At 51.6% G+C, this 21,222-nt stretch overlaps 1 protein-coding gene across 3 annotated transcripts in view; it reads right to left on the bottom strand.

The window, feature by feature from the left end:
• ACACB (acetyl-CoA carboxylase beta) overlaps positions 1-21,222 on the bottom strand; it is a 119,010-nt gene that overhangs the window by 43,278 nt on the left and 54,510 nt on the right. For all 3 annotated transcript variants that reach the window (XM_079151250.1, XM_079151249.1, XM_079151251.1), the window contains 12 exons: positions 20,370-20,468; positions 19,239-19,348; positions 18,944-19,054; positions 15,183-15,392; positions 14,744-14,914; positions 12,254-12,415; positions 9,865-10,028; positions 7,509-7,659; positions 7,325-7,428; positions 5,779-5,860; positions 2,968-3,113; positions 1,814-1,964 (listed from right to left, as the gene is read on the bottom strand). In XM_079151250.1, coding sequence (XP_079007376.1) covers positions 1,814-1,964; positions 2,968-3,113; positions 5,779-5,860; positions 7,325-7,428; positions 7,509-7,659; positions 9,865-10,028; positions 12,254-12,415; positions 14,744-14,914; positions 15,183-15,392; positions 18,944-19,054; positions 19,239-19,348; positions 20,370-20,468 — 1,661 coding nt within the window. The remainder of the gene's footprint in view (positions 1-1,813; positions 1,965-2,967; positions 3,114-5,778; positions 5,861-7,324; positions 7,429-7,508; positions 7,660-9,864; positions 10,029-12,253; positions 12,416-14,743; positions 14,915-15,182; positions 15,393-18,943; positions 19,055-19,238; positions 19,349-20,369; positions 20,469-21,222) is intronic.

Raw genomic sequence — 21,222 nt, 5'->3', positions numbered from 1 at the left:
TAGGACAGAGCCCACGGGGACTGGCTCGTGTGTGTGGCACCCTGAGCCACCCACAACCAGTGACTGCGGAGCAGGGGCTGAGGGGTGGGAACGGAGCGACTCCCTGCAGCATTCAGCCAAAAAGCAGGCCCTCCGCTGGGACACGCCTGCGGGGTACCAGCCGCTGCCGTGCGCTGGCTCTCAACCTGCAGAGCCAGCAGGAGGCGAGGGTCCCTACGCCCACCCCCCTGCTGGGGAAGCTGATGCTTCTTCTCCTTCTGTTTTCTTGGGTTGTTTTCGACTGCAGCACTGGGCACTGAACCCGGGGCCTATGCACGCCGGGCAGGTGCTCTGCCACTGAGCTACACCCCCAACCCCCTGGGGACTTCCAGGTTGGCTGAGTGTTGGCTGCTTCTCAAGGAGTATGTGTGTGCGCACGGTGCCGGGCACTGAACCCAGGCCAGAGCTCTGCCACCAAGCCGCCTGCCCCCAGCGCCTCTTCACATTTATTCTCAAAGGAAAGCTTCCCCCAGGAGTAGTGTCGAGTGGTCAGCGTCTGAGACGTGCCCCACAACGATGTCTTGGTCATCAACAGCCCAATCGTGCTAGCGGGACCAGAAGCGGTACAAACCTCCTCTCCCCCAGTGACACGGTGGCCGTCCTAACATCACAGTGCAAAACACTGCTCACACGTCTGCAGTGACCCACTTACTGCCCCACCACTAGTGCCAAGGCACAGCACGATGACGTACGGCGTTAAGTGGCCGTGTGACTGGCTGGTGTAGTCACTGTACTTTACATTGCTATTTTAGAATATGCTCTTCTATTTATTTTAAAAAAAAAATTCTACTGTAAGCCTGCTGTGTCACACCAGCAGCTGCCGCCTCATCGCGCATCTTGAGGCCACGTGGGGCGACTGGCCCATGCCATCCAGGTTGTGTCAGGACACTGACATCTGCGCGGTGAGGAAACCATCCGGGACACAGTCCTCGGAACGCATTCCTGCCGAGCAACGGATGGATCTACCTGTTCCTCAAACGTGCTGTGTGAATCGAACATTCTGTCCACAGTTCCTTGTGTAAAGGCACCAAGGGATGCTCTGTGGGGGCACCTGTCACGGTCTGTCACAGCCCCGCGGCCTGCCACCCCGAGGGTCTGGAGACCTGAGTGCGAGGTATGTGTCACCACCGACAGTCAGGGTGGCACTGCCCCTGGCTTGGCAGGTCACAGCTCGGGCACCCAAGTCAGCCAGGCCAGGGCTGGAAACCCAATGTTCCCAGTCGTCACCTCTGTGATTTCTAGAAAGTGCCTTCCCCTCTCTGAGCCTCGGTTTCTCCAACTGTAAAACGAGGACTCTGAGTCACACCCTGAGGGGGTCTCCTGAGGACAACCTGAGGTGAGGAGCCTGGCAGGTGGCGGAGTTCACCCACTGCTCACCTCCCTGCCAGGTCCTGGGATGGCGAGGAGCCAAGTTCAAGCCCTGACTTTGTGTGACCTTGAGCACATTCCTTGGTCTTTTGGGGGCCTGATTTTTTTCTTCAGGTGTAAAACAGGGATCACGTTTGTGCCCCCTTCTCATGGTTGCTGGGACGGTTAAAGCAGCAGAGAGGTCAAGGGCTCAGGCCAGCACCTGCCCCGGGCGTGCTAAAGACGTCCCTGCAAACCCTGCACTTGTCACGGCCTGAGGTGCCTCGGTCCTCACTCTCTCCTGGGCGCTGGGTGCTGGCAGCGGAATCTGGACTGAGGCCCACGGACTACCTGCCCTAGGGGTTTGCGGGCGGTGGCCAAGTTGGGGGCAGACCCAGGCCCCCCAGCTGGCTGGCGACGCAGTCACCTCCATCTCCGCGTAGCTGCTCCCTGCAGCCACGTGGCCCCCGTCCTCCACCGTGTACTGCGTCAGCTTCCCGGCCGAGGGGGACCTCAGGACCGTGGGGTCGTTCTCCTTCTCGAACACACACGTCTTGTTGCCAATGGTGATTCGGTAACTGGGAGAGAGGAGGAGCGGGGTTGGGGAGACGGACGGATGAGGACCCTGGACCCCACAAACGCGAGGCAGCTTCCCCGGAAGGTGGCCACCTGTGCCGCCCTCTGAGCGGCAGTCATGACTCTGTGGTTTCAAATGGTGGCATTTGACTGTTACCACGGAGATACTGAAAGTGAGCTGAGGGAGAAAGATGTGTCACTGTTTTTGTTTCTGGCTGAAGACTAGCTCCTCTTACTGACCTAATCCCGACAGGCCCGGCACAGAGAGCGGTCAACAAAGCTGTCCAACAGAGCCGGATTCCACACCGTCACCTCATCATTGAAGTGCGTTTGGGTAGAACCTACGTAATCTTGAATGTTCTTGGCAGGCAGACAGACAGAACTCGGCTTAGAAAAGCCAGGATAAAGCTGCCCAGGTGTGCATTTCGTCTGCCTTCTCCCGAAATACTGGGGCCTGTGGAGACGGCCGAGCCGGAGCAGGGGGTCCCTGGCTATATCCCACCCTCCATTCTCCTTGGCTGAAGTCTGCACTGCCTGCTCTGCAAGGGTTGCCTATGTGTCACCATGTGATCTCAGAAGGCTCAGATGTACTGGAGCTGAAGGGGTCTGTGCGGGGCGTCCAGGGCACGCGGCCTCCACCCAGCGCCCTCCCACTTTCCCCTCCCCGAGCCCACGCCTGCCTGGAGTAGTTCCCTAGCCAGCGCCGGGTGGTGCGGCTACTCCCCGCCCATCCTCCAGGGGTGCGGACGCCCACAGGGACAGCGGGCATGGCATTGGGCACCTCCCAGGCCACAGAGCTGGGAGCCATGCCCCACTCAGCTCTGAACCCTTCCAGGTCCCTAGAAGAGGTGCTCCCTGCCTGGGCGCCTCCTCAGGAAGCGCCCGAGAGGGCCCCATCCAGGCCTGCGCACTGGCCAGCGGGGCACTTTGACTCCTGGGGGCGGAGCCTTGATGCCCCGCCCCAGGGGAGGAGCCACGACGCCCCGCCCCGGGGCGCAGCTGCACCTGTCCACTTCCTCCTTCATGTACGTGGTGTAGCTGTTGCCGTTATAGGACAGCAGCAGCCCGCCGTCGTTCAGCCGGTGGGCGTCGATCTCGATGTGGCAGCCGTTCATGATGAGGACGAACATGGTCAGGGACTGCCGGGCCACCTGTGGGGACACTCGTGTCGTCACCGGGACTCAGGAGGCGGTCCCCTGGCGCCTCCCACAGTGGGCGCAGGCAGGCCGTGCTCCCAGGAACAGGACGGGCTGCCTGCATCTCTCTGTCCTCTGTCCTCAGGGCTCTGCCCCAGGGGAGTGCAGCAGGGGCCTGGGGTCCAAGGGGGCTGGGTGAAGGCTGCGGACCTACCGCAGACACAGGTCCTGCCTAGCCACCTGTGGTGGGCTGCCTGCCCTCTGGGGCTGGGGCTCCCTTCTAATAATTCCCATCACTGAGCGTCAGCCCCGAGCAGGGCTGCAGGTGGCAGGGCTAGTCATACTCTGGGGGAGGCAGCCCTGGAGACCCCACCAGTGGCCTGGCTCAACAGCCTGCTTATGTACCCAAACTCCTAGGCGAAAACCTAACCTCAGATGAATGGTAGGAGCCAGGGCCTTCAGGGTGAGTAGGCCAGGAGGGAGGAACCTTCACCAATGGGGACGGTGCCTTCCGCCAAGTGACCAGACAGCTCCCTGGTCCCTTCTGCCACTTGAGCACACAGCGAGAGAGCACAGCTACGAACCAGGATGGGCTCACCAGACACGGATTCGGCTGGGCCTTGACCTTGGGCTTTCCAGCCTCCAGGACTGTGAGTAATACATTCAGCTGCTGACAAGGCCACCCAGGCTATGGAACTTTGTTACAAGAACCCCCAGGATGAAGACACCAGAACGTGGGCCCTGGTTCCGCCCAGGGGCACATGTGAGAGGTGGGACACTGGAGAAATGTCCCAGCAACTAGGCTCTGAGTGTCCATCTGACTGAAACACCAGCCCCACCTGACCTGCACGTTGTGGTGTATTTTCTCTCTCAGAAAACTGGTATCTTAAAGGGCCCACAACCAACAAAAGATTTTGTGACAAAAAAAAGCCAGAAAGGTAGGAATGTGTATTGCAACATTTCTAAGATAATAATAAAAACTGCCATTAAACTAGTATCCAATCTTGTCAACTTTGCCGTGGAGAACTCCAGACCCTCTCTGTCCAATCTGGTGACCATCCCCACTCCAGTAACAATTTGATTAGTAAACTAATCAAAACTAAATAAAATGTAAAATCCAGTCCCTCAGTCACAGTGAACAGCACACCTGGAGAACATTTCCTTTACCATGGAAAGTCCTCTGGACAACATGGCAGGCGCTGAAGAAACCCTGTTCATAGCATAAGTCTACGCCCAAAGATATCAAAGCAGGAAAACTATTTGCACCACGATCTCAACTTAGTAAAAATCAGTGAATAAGGGGAACAAAGCAACTGAAAGAGATCTAACACCTAAGAGATTCGGCCTCCACTGGTGAATAATAGCCGAGTCTTGCGATTCCATGTGCTTGTTTGAAATTTTAAAGTTTTCTACAATTAGGTTGTGCCACATTTAAAATCAAGTTGTTAGGACCCAGGTGCCCAAAGGCAGCCCAAAAACCCTGGGGGTACTGAGAGTACCTCCCAAGGATAACACATCTGTTTGGCTAAATTAAAAGTCGAGAGGTGTGTGTGCTCAGCAATGATAAAAATAAAGTAAAACAAAATAAAAATCATGCCTCAGAAACAGAGTCAGACCCAGTCCTCTTCCTCACCCCTCAAAATATGAGGCTGGGAAGTGCCAGGTCAGTCTCCACTTTCAGGGGACATTCAGTACCTGCAGCTGCACTGCAGACCTTGGCACAAAAGCCATGGCTCACCCAGGCCACGTAGACCCAGGGCCCCACGCTGTGCCTGCACACGTCAGGTCATCTCTGGGCCGAATGGACACCTCAAGCGTCCCAGGAAGGGTAACTAGACACTTCTGAGAGAGGACAGTCATCGGAGGAAGCTCCAGGATTGCTGGAGCTGAACCCCGGAATCCGCACGTGGATTCTTGGTGCAGCAAGCAGAATAAAATCAGCCTCGCAGACCCTGGAAATGACCGTGGACTAGGCCAGCTCGGAGAAGGTTCTGCCCCTTTGGGTGGACAAACATCCTCCCAAAACTCATGACCTTCTTGGAACCTCAGAGTGTGACCTTTATTTGGAAATTGGATCTTTGCAGATGTAAGTAGTTAAGATGAAATCACATGGATTAGGATGGGCCCTGAACCCAGCCTAACGGGCATTCTTATAAAAGGAGAAGGGAGGAGACACGGGTGCAGATGTAGAAGCCACGTGAGGAGACAGGCCTCCCTCTCCCCCGGCCCCACACACACACTCAGAGGCCATGTGAAAGCACAGTCAGGGTAATGCCGTCCCCAGGGAAACACCACGACCAGCAGAACCCCACAAGGCCAGAGATCCCTCCCTAGCACGGTCAGAGACCCGGCCTAGCTGGCACCTTGACTTTGGACCTCCAGCCTCCAGACCGTGAGAAAGTAAACTGCTGTTGTCTTAGGTCGCCGGCTTGTAGCACGTTGTTACAGCAGCCACAAGAGATCAACAGACGCTCCACCGTGATCTCTGCATACTGCTCGGCCCTACGCTTTCTGAAAACCCAAGTGTTTAGGTTTCAGGGTCACGAGACATACGGGGATTCCTGAGGAACACAGCGGCTCAAACCCCAGTATGAGAAGATCCACCCAGCGATGTTCACGCAACACGAAGCAAACCCCATCAGGCCTGCAGGGCGCAGCAGAGAAGCCTGAGGGTCTGTACCTTGAGGATGTACTTGATGCCTCCATAAATTAGCTCCACGTCCACGAGGTTCAGCAGAGAGGCTGCTGGGAGGACCTGGCCCCTGAAAGACAAGACAGACCTGCTGACGGCCTGGGCAGGGGCCAAGAACTCCATAGCCATCCCTGGGGTTTAAAAATATCACCCAGGGGGCCACTCAGTGCTGCCCATGCACGAGGCCCTGGGTTCGATTCTCAGTAACTCACCCAGCTCTTGGACCTTCCCAAGCACCAGCAAACCTGACTGTACTAAAAAGTAGGTCTGATTAAACTGCTTAGGTCATGCCAAGGAAATGGACATTCCTTACAACCATAGTGCACACCTGTCATCCCAGTGACTCGGGAGGCTGAGACAGGAGGATGGCATGTTCAAGGTCAGCCTCAGCAACTTAGTGAGACCCTGTCTCAAAATAAAAATAAAAAGGGCTGGGGATGTGGCTCAGTGGCAGAGCACCCCTGGGCTCAGTCCCCAGCACTCCCTCCTTCCCTTCAAAAATAAAAAGAACCAAAGGAATCAGCATCTGTTGAAGAATATGAAATTTTAAAAAAGCTTTGCAGGAGCAAAATTCACAATGGCTTCTTCTGAGAAAAACTCCCCACGTGGGGACCTGTCACCTGCTATGAAAGAAACCAGAGAATCTCTCTCATTCCATTCCTGCTCGAAAGCACAATAACTGAGCATTGAAAAGCTTTCTACCTTTCTTTCTTTTTTAGCTTCATTTGCCTGTCACAGTGCTTCTCAGTGGGGAGAGATTTTTGCTCCTACCCTGGGACATTTGGCAATGTCCGGGGACACAACGGATGGTCCCATGGATGCTGCCATCATCCTGCAATGCACAGGACGGTCCCCCATCAACCATGACCAGCCCAAAACGTCACTGTTGCTGAGGTGGGGAAACCTACCCAGACAGCATGTGGCCACTTTCCATTCTGGTCCATGTCACTGGTCACCTTGTGGTACAGGGGAGGGTCCAGGAAAGATGACCTTTGACCTACTCTGCTTTTCAACCCACCCCTGCCCAAGTATTACAATGTCCCTTACACAAGTCCACAGGGACATGCACATGACTGTCTGCAGGTCACGACTTCCTGGCCTCAAGAACCCCATCCCCACCCCTCCCCCACTCCACAGGACCCTCCCCCACCCGGGGCTCTTCCAGGGCAGCCCAGGTTTGTGTTTTGTTTTAATACTGGGGATTGAAGACAGGGGCACTTAACTACTAAGCCACATCCCCAGCCTTTTTTTTTTTTTTTTATATTTTATTTAGAGACAGGGTCTCACTAAGTTGCTGAGGCTGGCTTGAACTTGTAATCCTCCTGCCTCAGCCTCCCCAACCACCGGGATGATAGGTGTGCAGCATTGCGCCCAGCGGCAGCCCCAGTTTATCTGAGGAATTTCATGAAGGTAAGCAGGTGGAAAGGGCTCACCATTGCCTAGTGACTGGCTTGCCACCCAAATAAAGCACATCCTGCCTCCCAGGCCACCAACGCACATCATGAGAGAGATATGAATGGACCACACACCCTACCTTTCCAGGGAGTGCAAGAAATCCGTCATGCAGGTTCTGAACATCGCATCCGCCACGTTCAAGGCCCCGCACACCACCCCGAGCATGACGTCCGGCTTCTCTGCCTAGGAAAGACCCCCGTCTCAGTGTCTGCAGGGAGCTGCAGGCCCCAGCACCTGGAGGGGAGAGGTGGCCAGATCTCTACCTGCACTTTCTCAGCAATAAGGTGGTCCAACCAGCCGGTGTCTATGTCGTTGTTCTGGAAGCTCTCAGTCTCCAAGAGGTTAATGAGATATTCCACGGTGGTCCTGAAGTCACCCCGGATGGACAGTTCCTTCAAAGCCACCACCATGTTCCTGGAGGGGAAAAGCACGTGAGTGCTTTCCTAAGTCAGACAGAGCTCCTCTGGACACCTCCCAATGGGTCCCCAGAGCACCAGAAGAACCAGGAGTTGGGGAAGGTCCTGGCTCAGATGGCCAGGGTGTCAGTCTGTCATCCTCGTTGACTGAGAGACCTCGGACAAGTGACTTAAGCTCAATGGGACTTGGTTATCTCATCCATAAATAGGAGAATAACCCTGACGTTGTGCAGGCGTTTGAGGATTCAAATGAGACACTCCGTGCAGAGTGCACACGGTCACTAATCTGTGACCATGACTAAATGTCACTGTAATTATAATCAACTACAATAGTAGTTATTGGCTGAGAGGGAAAGGGCCCCCTCTGCTTACCACCGAGCTGTCTTCCCCTTGACCTATTGCAGTCTCCTCCTTCTCCCAGAGCCCCCTCGCTCTCCACTGTTACTCCCCCAGGTGTGCTTGAGGAGCACCTGCGGGTGACACCTGTTACCTGGCTCGGGGGCCCAGCAGGCTCTGTGGCTCCCTCCCCCAAACTCAGCCCCTAGCTGGAAAGGACACAGGTTGCAGGGTGGAGGCCCCCACTCCCGGGGGTCCGCAGCACGTCTGGAGGGAAGGAACGAGAAGGAGAGGTACGGAACACGTCTCTTCCAGGAGAGGGAGCTTCCCACGGCACAGAGTCCCTGCAGGCTGTCACCAGGCAAGGGAAAGAGACAATAAAGGCCCCACTCCGGGGATGAGAAAAGGAAGACACGGAGAAGTCCAACGAGGGTGTCGACAGACTGCGGGAGATCAGGTGTGGGGCGGAATTGGATCTGAAATGAAGCCACCGACCTCGAGGGCCACTGACTTGTCCCAGGTATCGAGGGGCATCCTCCTCTTCAGAGGCCCCACATCCGGGAAACCAGCTGCAGGAAAACCAAGACGACTGGGCCCTTCCTGGGCTCTCCCAGCAGTAAGAAAAGCTGGGATCTCCCCTCCAGACTGGGCTGAAGTTGTGGCTAGTGGCGGACACAGTGGGTCAAGCCACAGGTCATTCCAGCCCTCGAGGGCTGGGCCGGGTCGCCCGTCTTCCGCTCCTGCGATTAGGCCTTCATTGCCGCAAATGGTCCTTCACAGACCATCAGGCACAGTTAAAATGAAGGGTTCCAAGCTGGCAACGGAAGCCCAATCGTGGAAACTGCCAAACTCCGTTCAACTAATTGGTGGCCGAGCGCCAGGTCAGGGTCTAATGCTTTTTAAATGAAATGTCCACAGCGCCTTGGGGCTTTTTCACTCTGAAGGACAGCCAGCCACCCACACAGGAATGTTTAATTCCAAAACCACCTGGCGTTTCACTTCTGGTGCTCAGAGGAGATGTGCTGTTTCAGAACCCGAGTGTCCCGTAGCCCGTGCGGGTTTCTCAACTCTGCAGAAACCAGACGAACTTGGACTTGGCTGAGCCGGGGACCCAGGCCTGTGGTCATGGTGCACAGCAGAACACACCCCTCAGAAACTGAGTCTCAGCCGTTAATACAGCCAAAGAGGGAATTATGGATGGGTTCAATTTCAAGGGGCCTCTGTCCTTTAATTCAGTGGTACTACTCAGCACCTTTTAAACTTCTGGAATCACCTTGAACCCCTTTTGGGTCTCCTTCAAGTTAGACCTCTTACAAGCTCAAGATTTAAGAGCTTAATCCCCCAAAACCAAAGGCCAATGTTCTCTCTGATATGCAGGTACTAGCGCACAGTGGCTAGTGGGTAGAACAGAAGTTCACAGGATTAGACAAAGGGCATGAAGTGGGGCGGGACACAGTGGCATGAATGGGACATCACTTTCCCATGTTCATATATGAACACACGACCAGGGAAACTCCACATCATGTACAACCACAAAGATGGGCAGTTATACCCCACGTGTGTCCAATATGTCAGAATACCCTCTACTGTCATGGACGTCTCAAAAGAACAAATTAAAAGCAAAGATCTGGGCTGGGGTTGTGGCTCAGTGGTGGAGCACTTGCCTGGCACACAGAAGGCACTGGGTTCGATTCTCGACACCACATATAAATACAAAAAGTCCATCAACAACTAAAAACAGAAGATCTGATGGAGGTCCAGGGAACTGGTAATTCTTAAAGGAGGGAGGGAAGGTGAAGGGAGGGCCCAGGGAAGGAGGGATGAGAGAAGGAGAGACAAAGGAAGGAGGGAGGGAGGCGATACTGACGAAATGGCCTCTTCCCGGTTCTCGCCCCAGGAGAAGCAGTGGCCAAACTGGGAATCGGCAAATTCGTGCAGGCCTCCGGTGGCTGCCACGCTGAAGTAACCCCACACGTTCTTGCTGCTGCGGAAATTCAGTTCCTGGACGGTCCCGGAGCTCGGCTTAAACCCCTGGAGCCCGGACAAGAAAAAGCAAGGTGCAAGAAGCCATTACTCCAGCTGTGTGTTCATCAGCATTCAGTTCTGGAAAGACCCAGGAGCCCAGCCAGGACCAAAAGCTCAGGCGATCAGCAAACACTCACAGCTCCCGCCCCAGGCATGAGCCGGTCTATGCAGGGGTGTATCTGTGGGAGCACTTCAATGTCAAAAAACTCCGAGACAACCACCACCAAGCTGGGACAGGGGCGAAGACAGTGTCACGTGGGTGAACATAGATCACTGCCAGAGCTGGGTGGAGGTGTCCTCTGGCTTTACACACTGGACATTTTTTATAATAAAAATTTTAAATAAGCCGGGCATGGTGGTGCACGCCTGTAATCCCAGCAACTTGGGAGGCTGAGACAGGAGGATCGCAAGTTTGAGGCCAACCTCTGTAACTCAGCGAGGCCCTCAGCAACTCAGTAAAACCCTGTCTCAAATTAAAAAAAAAAAAAAACATTTTAAATAATAATAAGGCTGGGGATGTAGCTCAGTAGTAAAGTGCCCCTGGGTTCAATCCCTAGTATCAAAAAAAAAAAAAAAAAAGAAGAATTTTTTGAAATACAATTGTAGAGTGGAGGCTAAGGGTATAGCTCAGTGGTAGAGCACGTACCTAGCATACATGAGGACCAGGGGTTCCATTCCCAGCACTGAAAAAAACAGGGAGCCCTCCAGCTAGGATTAGGACTCTTGAATGAAGTAAGAGCACATGCACATGGCAGGGTGCCTGGAAGTGGGCGGGAGATGGAGAAGCTCCAGGTGTGTGGGTTGCTTTCAACCCGATTCTCCATCCTTCCAGGGTCTGGTCAACAAGCCATCCCAGCCCTCTGAAAAATTCCCATTTTGCTCGTCTGCCAGAGCTGGTGATTGGCTTGCAGCCAAAAATTCCAAACAAGTTCAACAACCAGAGCTTAAAATTCTTAAATCAAGCTGGGCGTGTGGTGCACACCTGGAATCCCAGCCACTCGGGAGGCTGAGGCCGGAGGATTGCGAATTCAAAGTCAGTCTCAGCAACTTAGTGAAAACATGCCTCAAGATAAAACTAACGGGCAGGGGTTGTGGCTCAGTGGTAGAGCACTTGCCTGGCATGTGTGAGGCACTGGGTTCGAGTCTCAGCACCACATATAAATAAATCAATAAAATAAAGGTCCACTGACAACTAAAAAATATTAAAAAAAAAAAAAGGATAAAACTCAAGTGGGATAAGGCTCAGTGGTAGAGCTCTCATGGATTCAATCCCTCGTACCACAAAAAAATCTTAAATCAAGGGGGGGGCTCCCTCTTATCCCAAGTTTCTTGAATATAAAGATTTAAACACCACACAATATGTACCTGAATCAAAACAACACATTACCTCGCTAACACAATGCTTATCTGTTCATATATCAGTTAAAAAGTATACTTAGTTTAAAAATAAAGTATAATGAGTTGCAGGCCTTGGGAGGCTGAGGCAGGAGGATGACAAGTTCAAGGCCAGCCTCAGCAATTTAGCAAGGCTCAAAGCAACTCAGGGAGACCCTGTCTCTAACTTGAAAAAAAAAAAAAAAAAAAAAGCGGCGGGGGGGGGGGGGGGGGGGAGGGGTGGCGGGGCTGGGGACATGGCTCCGGATTTAGCACCTGGGTTCAATCCCCAGTACCAACAAATAAATGAATAAAGTAAAACAAACAAACAAACAAGTGAAAAACTAGTCGGTTAATGAGTACTTGGACAGTCAGTAAGCAGGTGAGCTGGGATAGGGTTCATTTTTCAAGACCCAGGTAAGAACAAGTCACAAAGGGATTCCCACAAGGGGCCAGATACCCAGGGCCAGAAATCAAAGGACCTGGGCCCTCGACCCAGCTGTTTACCCCACAGGTGGACACCACATTGCAAGGCCACCAACGGGGGCAGCCTGGCCCTCGCAGGCCCAGGAGAAGCAGGGCCCAGATCACCCCAATTCTCCAGCTGTCCTACAGGTAACACCAGAGGCTGCAGGAATGTCACATGCGTGGCAAGACACGTGAAGGACCTGCCAGTGCCTGGCACACACCGGGCATCCCATAAGCTGATAAACCCCGGAACGTCCGTCCTTTCCAGACATTTCCCTTCTACAGGCTGAGACGCCAGGACCACAAGGGTCTGGGGGAGGCCCACTTCCAGGGTCTGGCCCAGGCGGGGGCATTTGAGATGGTGGAGACACGGAGCCCCCCACACTTGCCTCATCCGGGTTTTCGCTGGTGATTCTGGCTGCAATGACGTGGCCTCGGGCGAGGGGAAGGTTTGAAGGGGTTTCAAAAGAAATGGGTGTCACGCCCCAGGGCGACTCTCCATACAGAAGCCGGATGTCCTTCAGCCGGTGCAGGGGCACACCCATGGCGATCTAAAATGGAAAGATCCATCTGCAAGGGTCGGTTCCTAAAATGCTGGCCCCTTCCGAGGCTGAGCTCAGAGAGCCACAGGACGCTGTGCTACAGGGCGGAAAGAAAGAAAAGAGCCAGGAGCTAGACTGGGCTCCCGCAGGGCAAATGGTGCCATTATGAAAAGAAGCCGCCTTCGAGGAACCTGGGAGGAAAAGGAGGAGACTCTCAGCTGTGGCGAGCTGGTCTTTGTTCCAGCTGCTCAGCTCTGCCCCCTACAGTCGCCTAATTTCCAACCTAACAACCAAAACACCTGAGAACCTTCTGGGAAGTGATTTGTCCCCTTCGTCCAACCAAGAGCCATTAGAGAAACCGGTGAACACCACAGACTTTTTCCCTAGGAGAAGGTATTTCATACATTTTCAGAGCCAAATACCTTCTCTCCATCCAGAGAGGGGGTTCTCAACTCCGGCCCCGGGCCCCATTAGCACCTGCACTAAGGAGATTTCAGACATGTTCTCCTGATCCCTTTCCTGTGAAATTTTGTCATCACAGATACACTTTAAATCCACACAGCTGTGGAAGAGGTGACCCTCTTGGCCAGAAAAGCAAAAGGAGGTTTGGTGAAGGGCAGAGGGAATGTGGGCAGGAAGCATAAGCAGAACAGAGACTTCAGGACCCCAGCCTGACCACGCGATCACATTCAACAACAGGGCCTCTGGGTGGGATACCCCCACGATGTTCTGCCAACCTGTCTAGCGCGGATCGGAAGCAATCAGACAAGTCAGGCCTTCCGCCTGACGGTTTCAAAAATGCCAATGTTACTGGCTGAGGTGGCACGTGCCTGTGATCCCAGCCACTTGGGAGGCTGTGGCAGGAGGATCACAAGTTCAAGGCCGGCCTCAGCAACTTAGTGAGGCCCTAAGCAACTTAGCGAAACGCTGTCTCAAAATAAAATGGCCTGGGGATGTGGCTCAGTGTGGAAGAATGCCCCTGAATTCAATCCCCCGTGCCCAAATAAATAAAGAAAACAAACAAAAATAGCCATACAGAGACATCAGAGGGAGGGGGGCGGGGGGAGTATTTTCAATGTAGACAGTATATTAAATACAACGAATGAACGCCCTATTTCCCAAGGGTCATAACTATATTGTTACTGTTCTAGAATGCCCTTGATTTTAGGGCTTTATGCTGACGTGTTATAGGGACCTCCTGCCATGATTGTTCAGTACAATCATGTCTCCAAAGGAAGACACCCCCCCAAAAGATAATCCCATAAGCAAATGGAGCAAGAGGAAGCACCCATGACAATTGGTGGCTGCAGATGTAAGGTGTAGGGGGGCTCATGAGACTATTCTCCCAACTCTCCTGTAATTTTTTTTAAAGTAAAAAAAAGTAAAGAGACCAATTTTTTTAAAAAATCAGGTGACTGGGAGGAAGAGGAGTGAAGGAAGGAAAAAGGAGAGAGAGGGGGGAAGGAGACATTCGTAAAAAAAATCTAGTGTATCCATTAATGCGGAGTTCCCAGCCGCGGGTCATGTGTTCTCAACAGGTGTCACACTGTCCCCAAGGAGGTGGAAAAAAACCTTACTCTTTTTACAGGAAAGCACAGCTCTATCTATAGTACCCGAAGAGATTTAAAGTGTATCTGTGATGACAAAATTTCACAGGTAAGGGATCAGGAGAAAATGTCTGAAATCTCCTTAGTGCAGGTGCTAATGGGGCCCAGGGCCGGAGTTGAGAACCCCCTCTCTGGATGGAGAGAAGGTATTTGGCCCTGAAAATGTATGAAATACCTTCTCCTAGGGAAAAAGTCCGTGGCGTTCACCAGTTTCTCTAATGGCTCTTGGTTGGACGAAGGGGACAAATCACTTCCCAGAAGGTTCTCAGGTGTTGTGGTTGTTAGGTCGGAAATTAGGCGACTGTAGGGGGCAGAGCTGAGCAGCTGGAACAAAGACCAGCCCACCATAGATGACCAGCAAGGGGGCTAGAAAGTTCCCAGCAAGGTGGATGGAAAGTTGCACTGATCCTTCACACCCACCTGTCACTCAAAAGCCCCTCCCATCCCAGCCTATAAAAACACTGGGCAACCAGGGCCACCTGCGATTTTCCGGGTCTGGGAATTTCGCCCGAGAGCCCAATTCCAATAAAGCTTGCTCTGGCCACTTTCTGTCCCATTTTATTTGGCCGCTAACTGTGCCTGCCGAGCCCGCTGAGCTTTCAGTGGTTCCAAATGCTACTCACACATCAAAATGACCACTCTGCAGGGGACAGGCCGCTGGGAGGGGGCAGGAGGGACTCATGGGACAGGACCATGTCCCTGCCCAGCAAGGAAGGAGCGAGGGGCTGACCTGCAGCTGGGCGGCGGGCAGGTTGACGTCGGCGATCATTTCCGTGCAGGGATGCTCCACCTGCAGGCGAGGGTTCAGCTCCAGGAAGTGGAAGCTGCCGTCCTGGCTGTACAGGTACTCGACTGTCCCTGCACTCACGTAGCCCACCGTCTTGGCCAGGTGGACGGCACACTGCAAAGACAGACCGAGGAGGGGTCCAGGGTTTTCTGGAGTCATTGTAATGGGGACCTGTTCCGTGGGGACCTCACAGATGACCCAACCCAAATCCAAATCACCCACGCGATGCAATCGGCCCTGTAATGGGCCTGCCCGCTCTTCTCGGGCGCATGCCCCGCTTTCTAGCCACGTGACTACAGGAGGTTCTCGCCGACGCTGAGCCGAGGAGCGCCGTGCAGCTGTGCCCACGCGCACGCAGGCGCCCGGGCTCTGCCGAACACACCTGCTCCATGAACTCCAACACGGCCGGCGTGGCGATGGTGGCCGGTGCCTCCTCGATGATTTTCTGATGCCGCCGCTGGATGGAGCAGTCCCGCCCAAACAGCGACACCGCGTTCCCGTACTGGTCGGCGAGGACCTGGACCTCCAGGTGCCGGGCGTGCTGGGCCAGCTTCATGAGAAAGATGGGCGAGCCCGGAATCTCACTCTGCACCTGGGGGGAAGCAGAGCCCGTCACTCTCCGTGGGGAAAGCCGCTCTGGAAGTTTCCAGACGTTCTCAGAAGAGATCCTCTGACAAGAGCAGAGACGCAGTTAGGGAACTCCTCCAGGGATCTGCGGATTTTTAAGTCTCGTTTGATCGCTCTCCAAGACATGACGTTCTCCTAAGACCAGCATGGGGAAAATGTTGCAGTGTCCCCCACAATCCCATCTCCTACAGATAATGCACCGAGCCTGGTTTCTGGGGATCTGCACCATGGTGACTGGAGGGAACAATAATGCACTGTGTGCTTGAGATCTGCTGAGAGAACTCTCACGGAACACACGTAAGAACGGCAATCACGGGACGCGGTGGCGCATGCTGTCATCCCAGCGGCTCCGGAGGCTGAGGCAGGAGGATCTCGAGTTCAAGGCCAGCCTCAGCAACTTAGCGAGGTGCTAAGCAACTCAGTGAGACCCTGTCTCTAAATAAAATGCAAAATAGGGCTGGGGATGTGGCTCAGTGGTTAAGTGTCCCTGAGTTCAATCCGTGGTACCAAAAAAAAAAGTTTGGGGGAGGCTCGGGTGTGTGAAGGTGGGGGCACACAGGCACTCTGTACTCTCTGCTCTATTTTATAGTGACTCTAAAATTAAACTGTTTTTAAAAACTTTAAAAGAAAAAAAAAAAACCTTTTAAAATGTGTATAACACCTAATGCAACAGGAAAAGGATATTCGTGGGAAAATTCCTGCAATGCAAAACAAGTCTGCAGTCGACTTAAAATCCGTTATGTCCCAGTGTCCCATGAATACTATAAGCTAAGCTCCACTGAAGTTTTCATAGGCGTCCTGCATGTGGGACGCCGGGACATAATGGGTTAACAGAAACAGTCCCACACTCATCTCTCACCTTTCCAGATGGAGCAGTGGCCAACAGTGGGGACTGGGGAACTCTGTGCTGCTGCTGAAACTTTCCTATAAATAGGCCCCCTAAGCACCCCCAAAAACCCTGTATACCTCAAGAGACACCCTGGTGGCAAAGCCACTATCCTCTTTACGTAACACACTTGGCCATAACAGTGACACGGTGAAACCTTTCTAGTGAGCGATTTCCTGATAGGGACCTTCGATACAGACCAAGTCACGCAGCTTAACCGAGTCTGTCCCCCTAGGTCTTCCCTAGGAGAGTGACTTTGAAGAGGAAAAAGAGCTAAGCATTGATTATTTACGGTATTAAATACCGTGGGGTATTTTGTTGTGGTTTGTTTTTACGGCTCTGGGAATCAAACCCAGGGCCTTGAGAAGGCTAGGCAAGCGCCCTACCACTGAGCTTCCTTCTCAGCCCTGGTCCATGTGACACTCGCCATGGTTTGAAAATGGTGTGTCCCCTGTGAAATTCAGGTAGGCGTTTAACTCCCACTGTGAGATATTAAGAGCATTGATCCATCTATGGTGTCTGGAGCTGAGGCCTTTGGGAGGTAGCTACAACTGCCTACGGTCATCAGGGTGGGGGCCCCATGATCAAATGCTGGTGGCTTTATAAGAAGAAAGAGACCCAAGGAGACACATGCGTGTGTACACACACACACATACACACACACACACACACACACACACACTCCTTTGTCTCTAGCTATGTGATACCCTGAGCCACTTTGTGACTATGCCCGCAGAAAGGCCATCACCAGATGCAGCCCCTCAGACTCAGTCCACTGTGACCTGAAATAGACCTCTTTTCTTTAGAACAATACCTGGTTAGTGATACCCAGTTACAGCAACAGAAAATGGATAAAGACAATTCTACAGACTATAATGCATTATTCATAATAAGGTAAATGGGAATAAGCTAAATGTTTAGCAGAGAAGAAATGCTTTCTTGGTTGTTTTTATGACGGCACATGGAATACTGTACCATCATAAAAATAATTGTGGTAAAAATGTTCAAGATCTATCACTGAGGAATTTTTTATGTAGAAGAAAATTTTGTGTAGGCCGAATATAACTTTATAAAATATACGCATGAACAAGGTCTGGAAGAAAACCCAGAAATGTTAAAAGTTTTAAGAATGGGAAGATGGCCAGTATAATTTTTCTTTTTACAAGGAAAAGAATGCACAAAATTTATTACATGCCTAGGCTTGGGAGCACTGAACTCCATCCAGTATAGTTGTTTTTAAAACATTGCTCGTAACAGGCATTCTGTTTTAAAAAAGAAAACTCCTTATGAGTAAGTAAATATACAATTCGTTCTCACAATTGAAATGTTCATATAGAAATGTTAAAAATCCCAAGACTCCTAAAATGTACCTAACATTCTACCTCTCAAGAGGCAAACAGGGTCACTAACAGATATTTCCACCCAGTATCTCTGAAATCCTTGAATTCAGAGACTCCAACCATCTAAGGAGAAGGTGTAAAAGTTAACACAGATCAAAGACTTTTTGAATAACGATGTATGCACTTGCTTCAAAATACAACACAGGCTGGGTGCTCCCATAATCCCAGTGGCTCCAGAAGGCTGAGGTAGGAGGACCAAAGTTCAAAAACAGCCTCAGCAAAAGTGAGGTGCTAACAGAATGGCGATTATCAAGAACACAAGCAACAATAGTTGTTGGCAAGGATGTAGGGAAAAAGATACACTCATACATTGCTTGCTGGGGATGCAAATTAGTGCAGCCACTCTGGAAAGCAGTGTGGAAATTCCTCATAAAGCTTGGAATGGAACCACCATTTGACCCAGCTATCCCACTCCTCAGCCTACACCCAAAGGACTTAAAATCAGCACACTGCAGAGATACAGTCACATCAATGTTCATAGCTGCTTAATTCACAATAGCCAGACTGTGGAACCAACCTAGATGCCCTTCAATTGATGAATGGATAAAGAAACTGTGGTACATATATACAATGGAATATTACTCAGCCATAAATAATAATAAAATTATGGCATTTGCAGGCAAATGGATGCAGTTGGAGAATATCATGCTAAATGAGATAAGCCAATCTCAAAAAACCAAAGGACAAATGATCTCACTGATAAGCAGATGATGACACATAATGGGGGGGGGGGGTGGAGAGGGCAAGAATGGAGGAAGGAGGGACTGTATAGAGGGAAAAGAGGGGTGGGAGGGGAGGGGGGAAGGGAAAAATAACAGAATGAATCAAACACTATTACCCTGTGTATATATATGATTACACAAATGGCATGCCTTTACTTCATGTACAAACAGAAACAACATGTATCCCATTTGTTTACAATAAAAATAAATTTTAAAAAATATATATTTTTTTAACTTGAAAAAAAAAAAAAAAAAAAAGGTTCTGAGCAACTCACTGAGTCCCTGTCTCTAAATAAAATACAGAATAGGGCTGGGGATGTGGCTTGGTGACAGATCACTTGCGAAGTCCCGGGCTCAATCCCTAGCACTGCAAGGTTACTTGAGAAGTGAAAATAAACACAGCCTGGGAGACAACTCCTGCCGACGTCTTTCCGAGGGTGACGGACTGATTCGCACAGAAATCAGCTGGAACGGAACAATCCCCAAAGACCCACGCAAGCGCGCTCACTTGTCTGAAAAGCATGGGAAAGTCCTCCGCGCTCTCCGCCTTCCGGATCCCTTTCCCTCCGCCGCCTTCGGAAGCTTTGATCATCAGTGGAAAACCAATTTTTTCTGCAGCCTTGGGGCAAAGGACAAACAGACCTCTTTAGAGGTGGAGGCAGTGGCTGAGCCCCCTCCCCCCCCAACCCGAGCAAGGAGGGGGGAGGGGAAGGAGAGGGAAGAGGGGGAGGGGAGGAGGGAGGAGGGAAGAGGGGAGGGGGAGGAGGAGGAGGGAGGGGGAGGAAGGCCCGCCCCGGGCTCACCTCCAAGCCCTCCTCCACATCCCTCACGCAGCCCTGGTTGTACACGTCCTCGGGGACACTGATTTGCCTTCCCTTCTGCAGATCATCCTCTGCCCACTCCACCGTCAGGCCTGGAGAGTCACAGACAGAGCTGAATGCGCCTGGCCATGGCAGAAACACGGGACCCAGAGACCACCCAGGTCTCTGCTCAGCGTGTGAAGCTGCTCTGGACCAACAAAAAGACTCCCCACAGCGGGCTTTTCATGGTCCTTAGGTCTGACTCAACCTTCAGTGGGAGATGAAGCTTAAGAAACCCAAACGCAGGGGCTGGGGGTTTGGAGCACCGAGCACCAGCACCCAGCTCCACCCACCCCTGCAAAAAAAAAAAAAAATTGCATCTACCTGAGCAACCACATGAAACTGAATCCAAAAACAATCCCAGTTCTCCCCTAGAGAGTCATTTATAAGGGAATCATTATTTTCCAAAATCCTGTGAAGATTTAACAAAAACAAAGTTTCCAAACTGGAAATTTTTCAACCCTTAGAGGAAAATATCGACTTCAATAGGAAACTCCTGAGACTTTTTTCCTGTTTATTTTTTACTTTGTTCTAGAAATTCTACTTTTAGGAATTTATCCTGAAAAGATGATTAAAAAGAACCCGTTAAGTTTAGCTTTCTGATTATCAAAGATCCTTCCTTCCTTTGACAATTTTTAAAACTAGAAAATGAATTAGAAAATAACCCGTTGTATAACCACAGAGGACTATTAAGTAAATTATAGCCTATCCATAGGATAAAATCCCATGCAGGCATTTTAAATGGTATTTGTTGACATAGATATTCATGAATAGAAAAAATAAGTCGCAATCTAGGAAATATAAGATTTGTATTTTTAAATGCTAAGTCCGTCAAAAAGCCTGAAAAAGTAGACACCTTCAATACAGTAAATGTTCAACACTGGGCCATAGGATTATGGATGATTTCTGTTTCTTTTGTGGACATTTTCTAAGTTGGCTACAATGAAGTTGAACCATCTGTTTAATATGTCTTTAAACAAAAAAAAATTTCAAAAGCATATTCCTGCCACAGGAACTGATCACACCAGCAAGGCCGAGCTAAGCAGCTCCCCCAGTAAACCCTGGGTCCCTTACCACTTCCGCTCCAGGGCAGGGTTGGGATCTGGAGGGTCTGGGCCACGATGGTGGAGGCGATCTTATCTCCCAAGGCCCACATGGCCTCGCTAGGGGGACCTGGGCAAGGGGAAGAAGGAGAGCAGAAACCTGTCAGTCTCAGGACCCTCAAGGCCAAGTACGCGTGGCAGGACCAGGTGCAGAGCAAGGCGACAGGGAGCACTCTGAACTGTCTGCCGTTGCCGGGGGTCGACCTTCAACACCTGCGCACTGTGAACCCACCTGTGGGGCTATGGAGCCGCGTGGCTCGCACGAAATTCACTTGGAGGGAAGGCAAAAAGCCGGACTGAGGGGCAAGCTAGCACCTCAGAGAGCTAGGTGGGCAGCAGATACTCTCTATACAGAGCCGGACAGGAAATATTTTCCGTTTTGTGAGTCTGATGGGCTCTATTACAGTTCTCATTCCGCTTTGCTAGTACATCTCCATCCCTCTAACCGAGAATGGAAAATACGTTTGTTTGTTTGTAACAGTCCTCTCTGGCATCTGGCTGGCTATGGTGGCACATGCCCAAAATCCCAGGGACTGGGGAGACTGAGGCAGGAGGATCACAAGTTTGAGGCCACCCTCAAAAACTTTGCAAGGTCATGGGCAACTTAGTGAGACTCTGTCTCAAAAAAAAAAAAAAAAAAAAATATATATATATATATAAAAGTCACTGGGGGTGCTGGGATGGCTCAGTTGGGAGGGTGCTTGCCCTGCACGCACAAGGCTCTGGCTTCAACCCCCCGGTACCAAAAAAGAAATCGTAACATGTACACGTACAGAATTTTTTCTTGTCCTTATTCCCTCAATAATACAGAATAGCATGGTGCT

This window comes from Sciurus vulgaris (genome assembly GCF_902686455.1).
Source record: "Sciurus vulgaris genome assembly, chromosome: 8".
NCBI classification, from domain to species: domain Eukaryota; kingdom Metazoa; phylum Chordata; class Mammalia; order Rodentia; family Sciuridae; genus Sciurus; species Sciurus vulgaris.
Note: the sequence above shows the minus strand (reverse complement) of the source record. Positions and strands in the feature narration are given on the sequence as shown.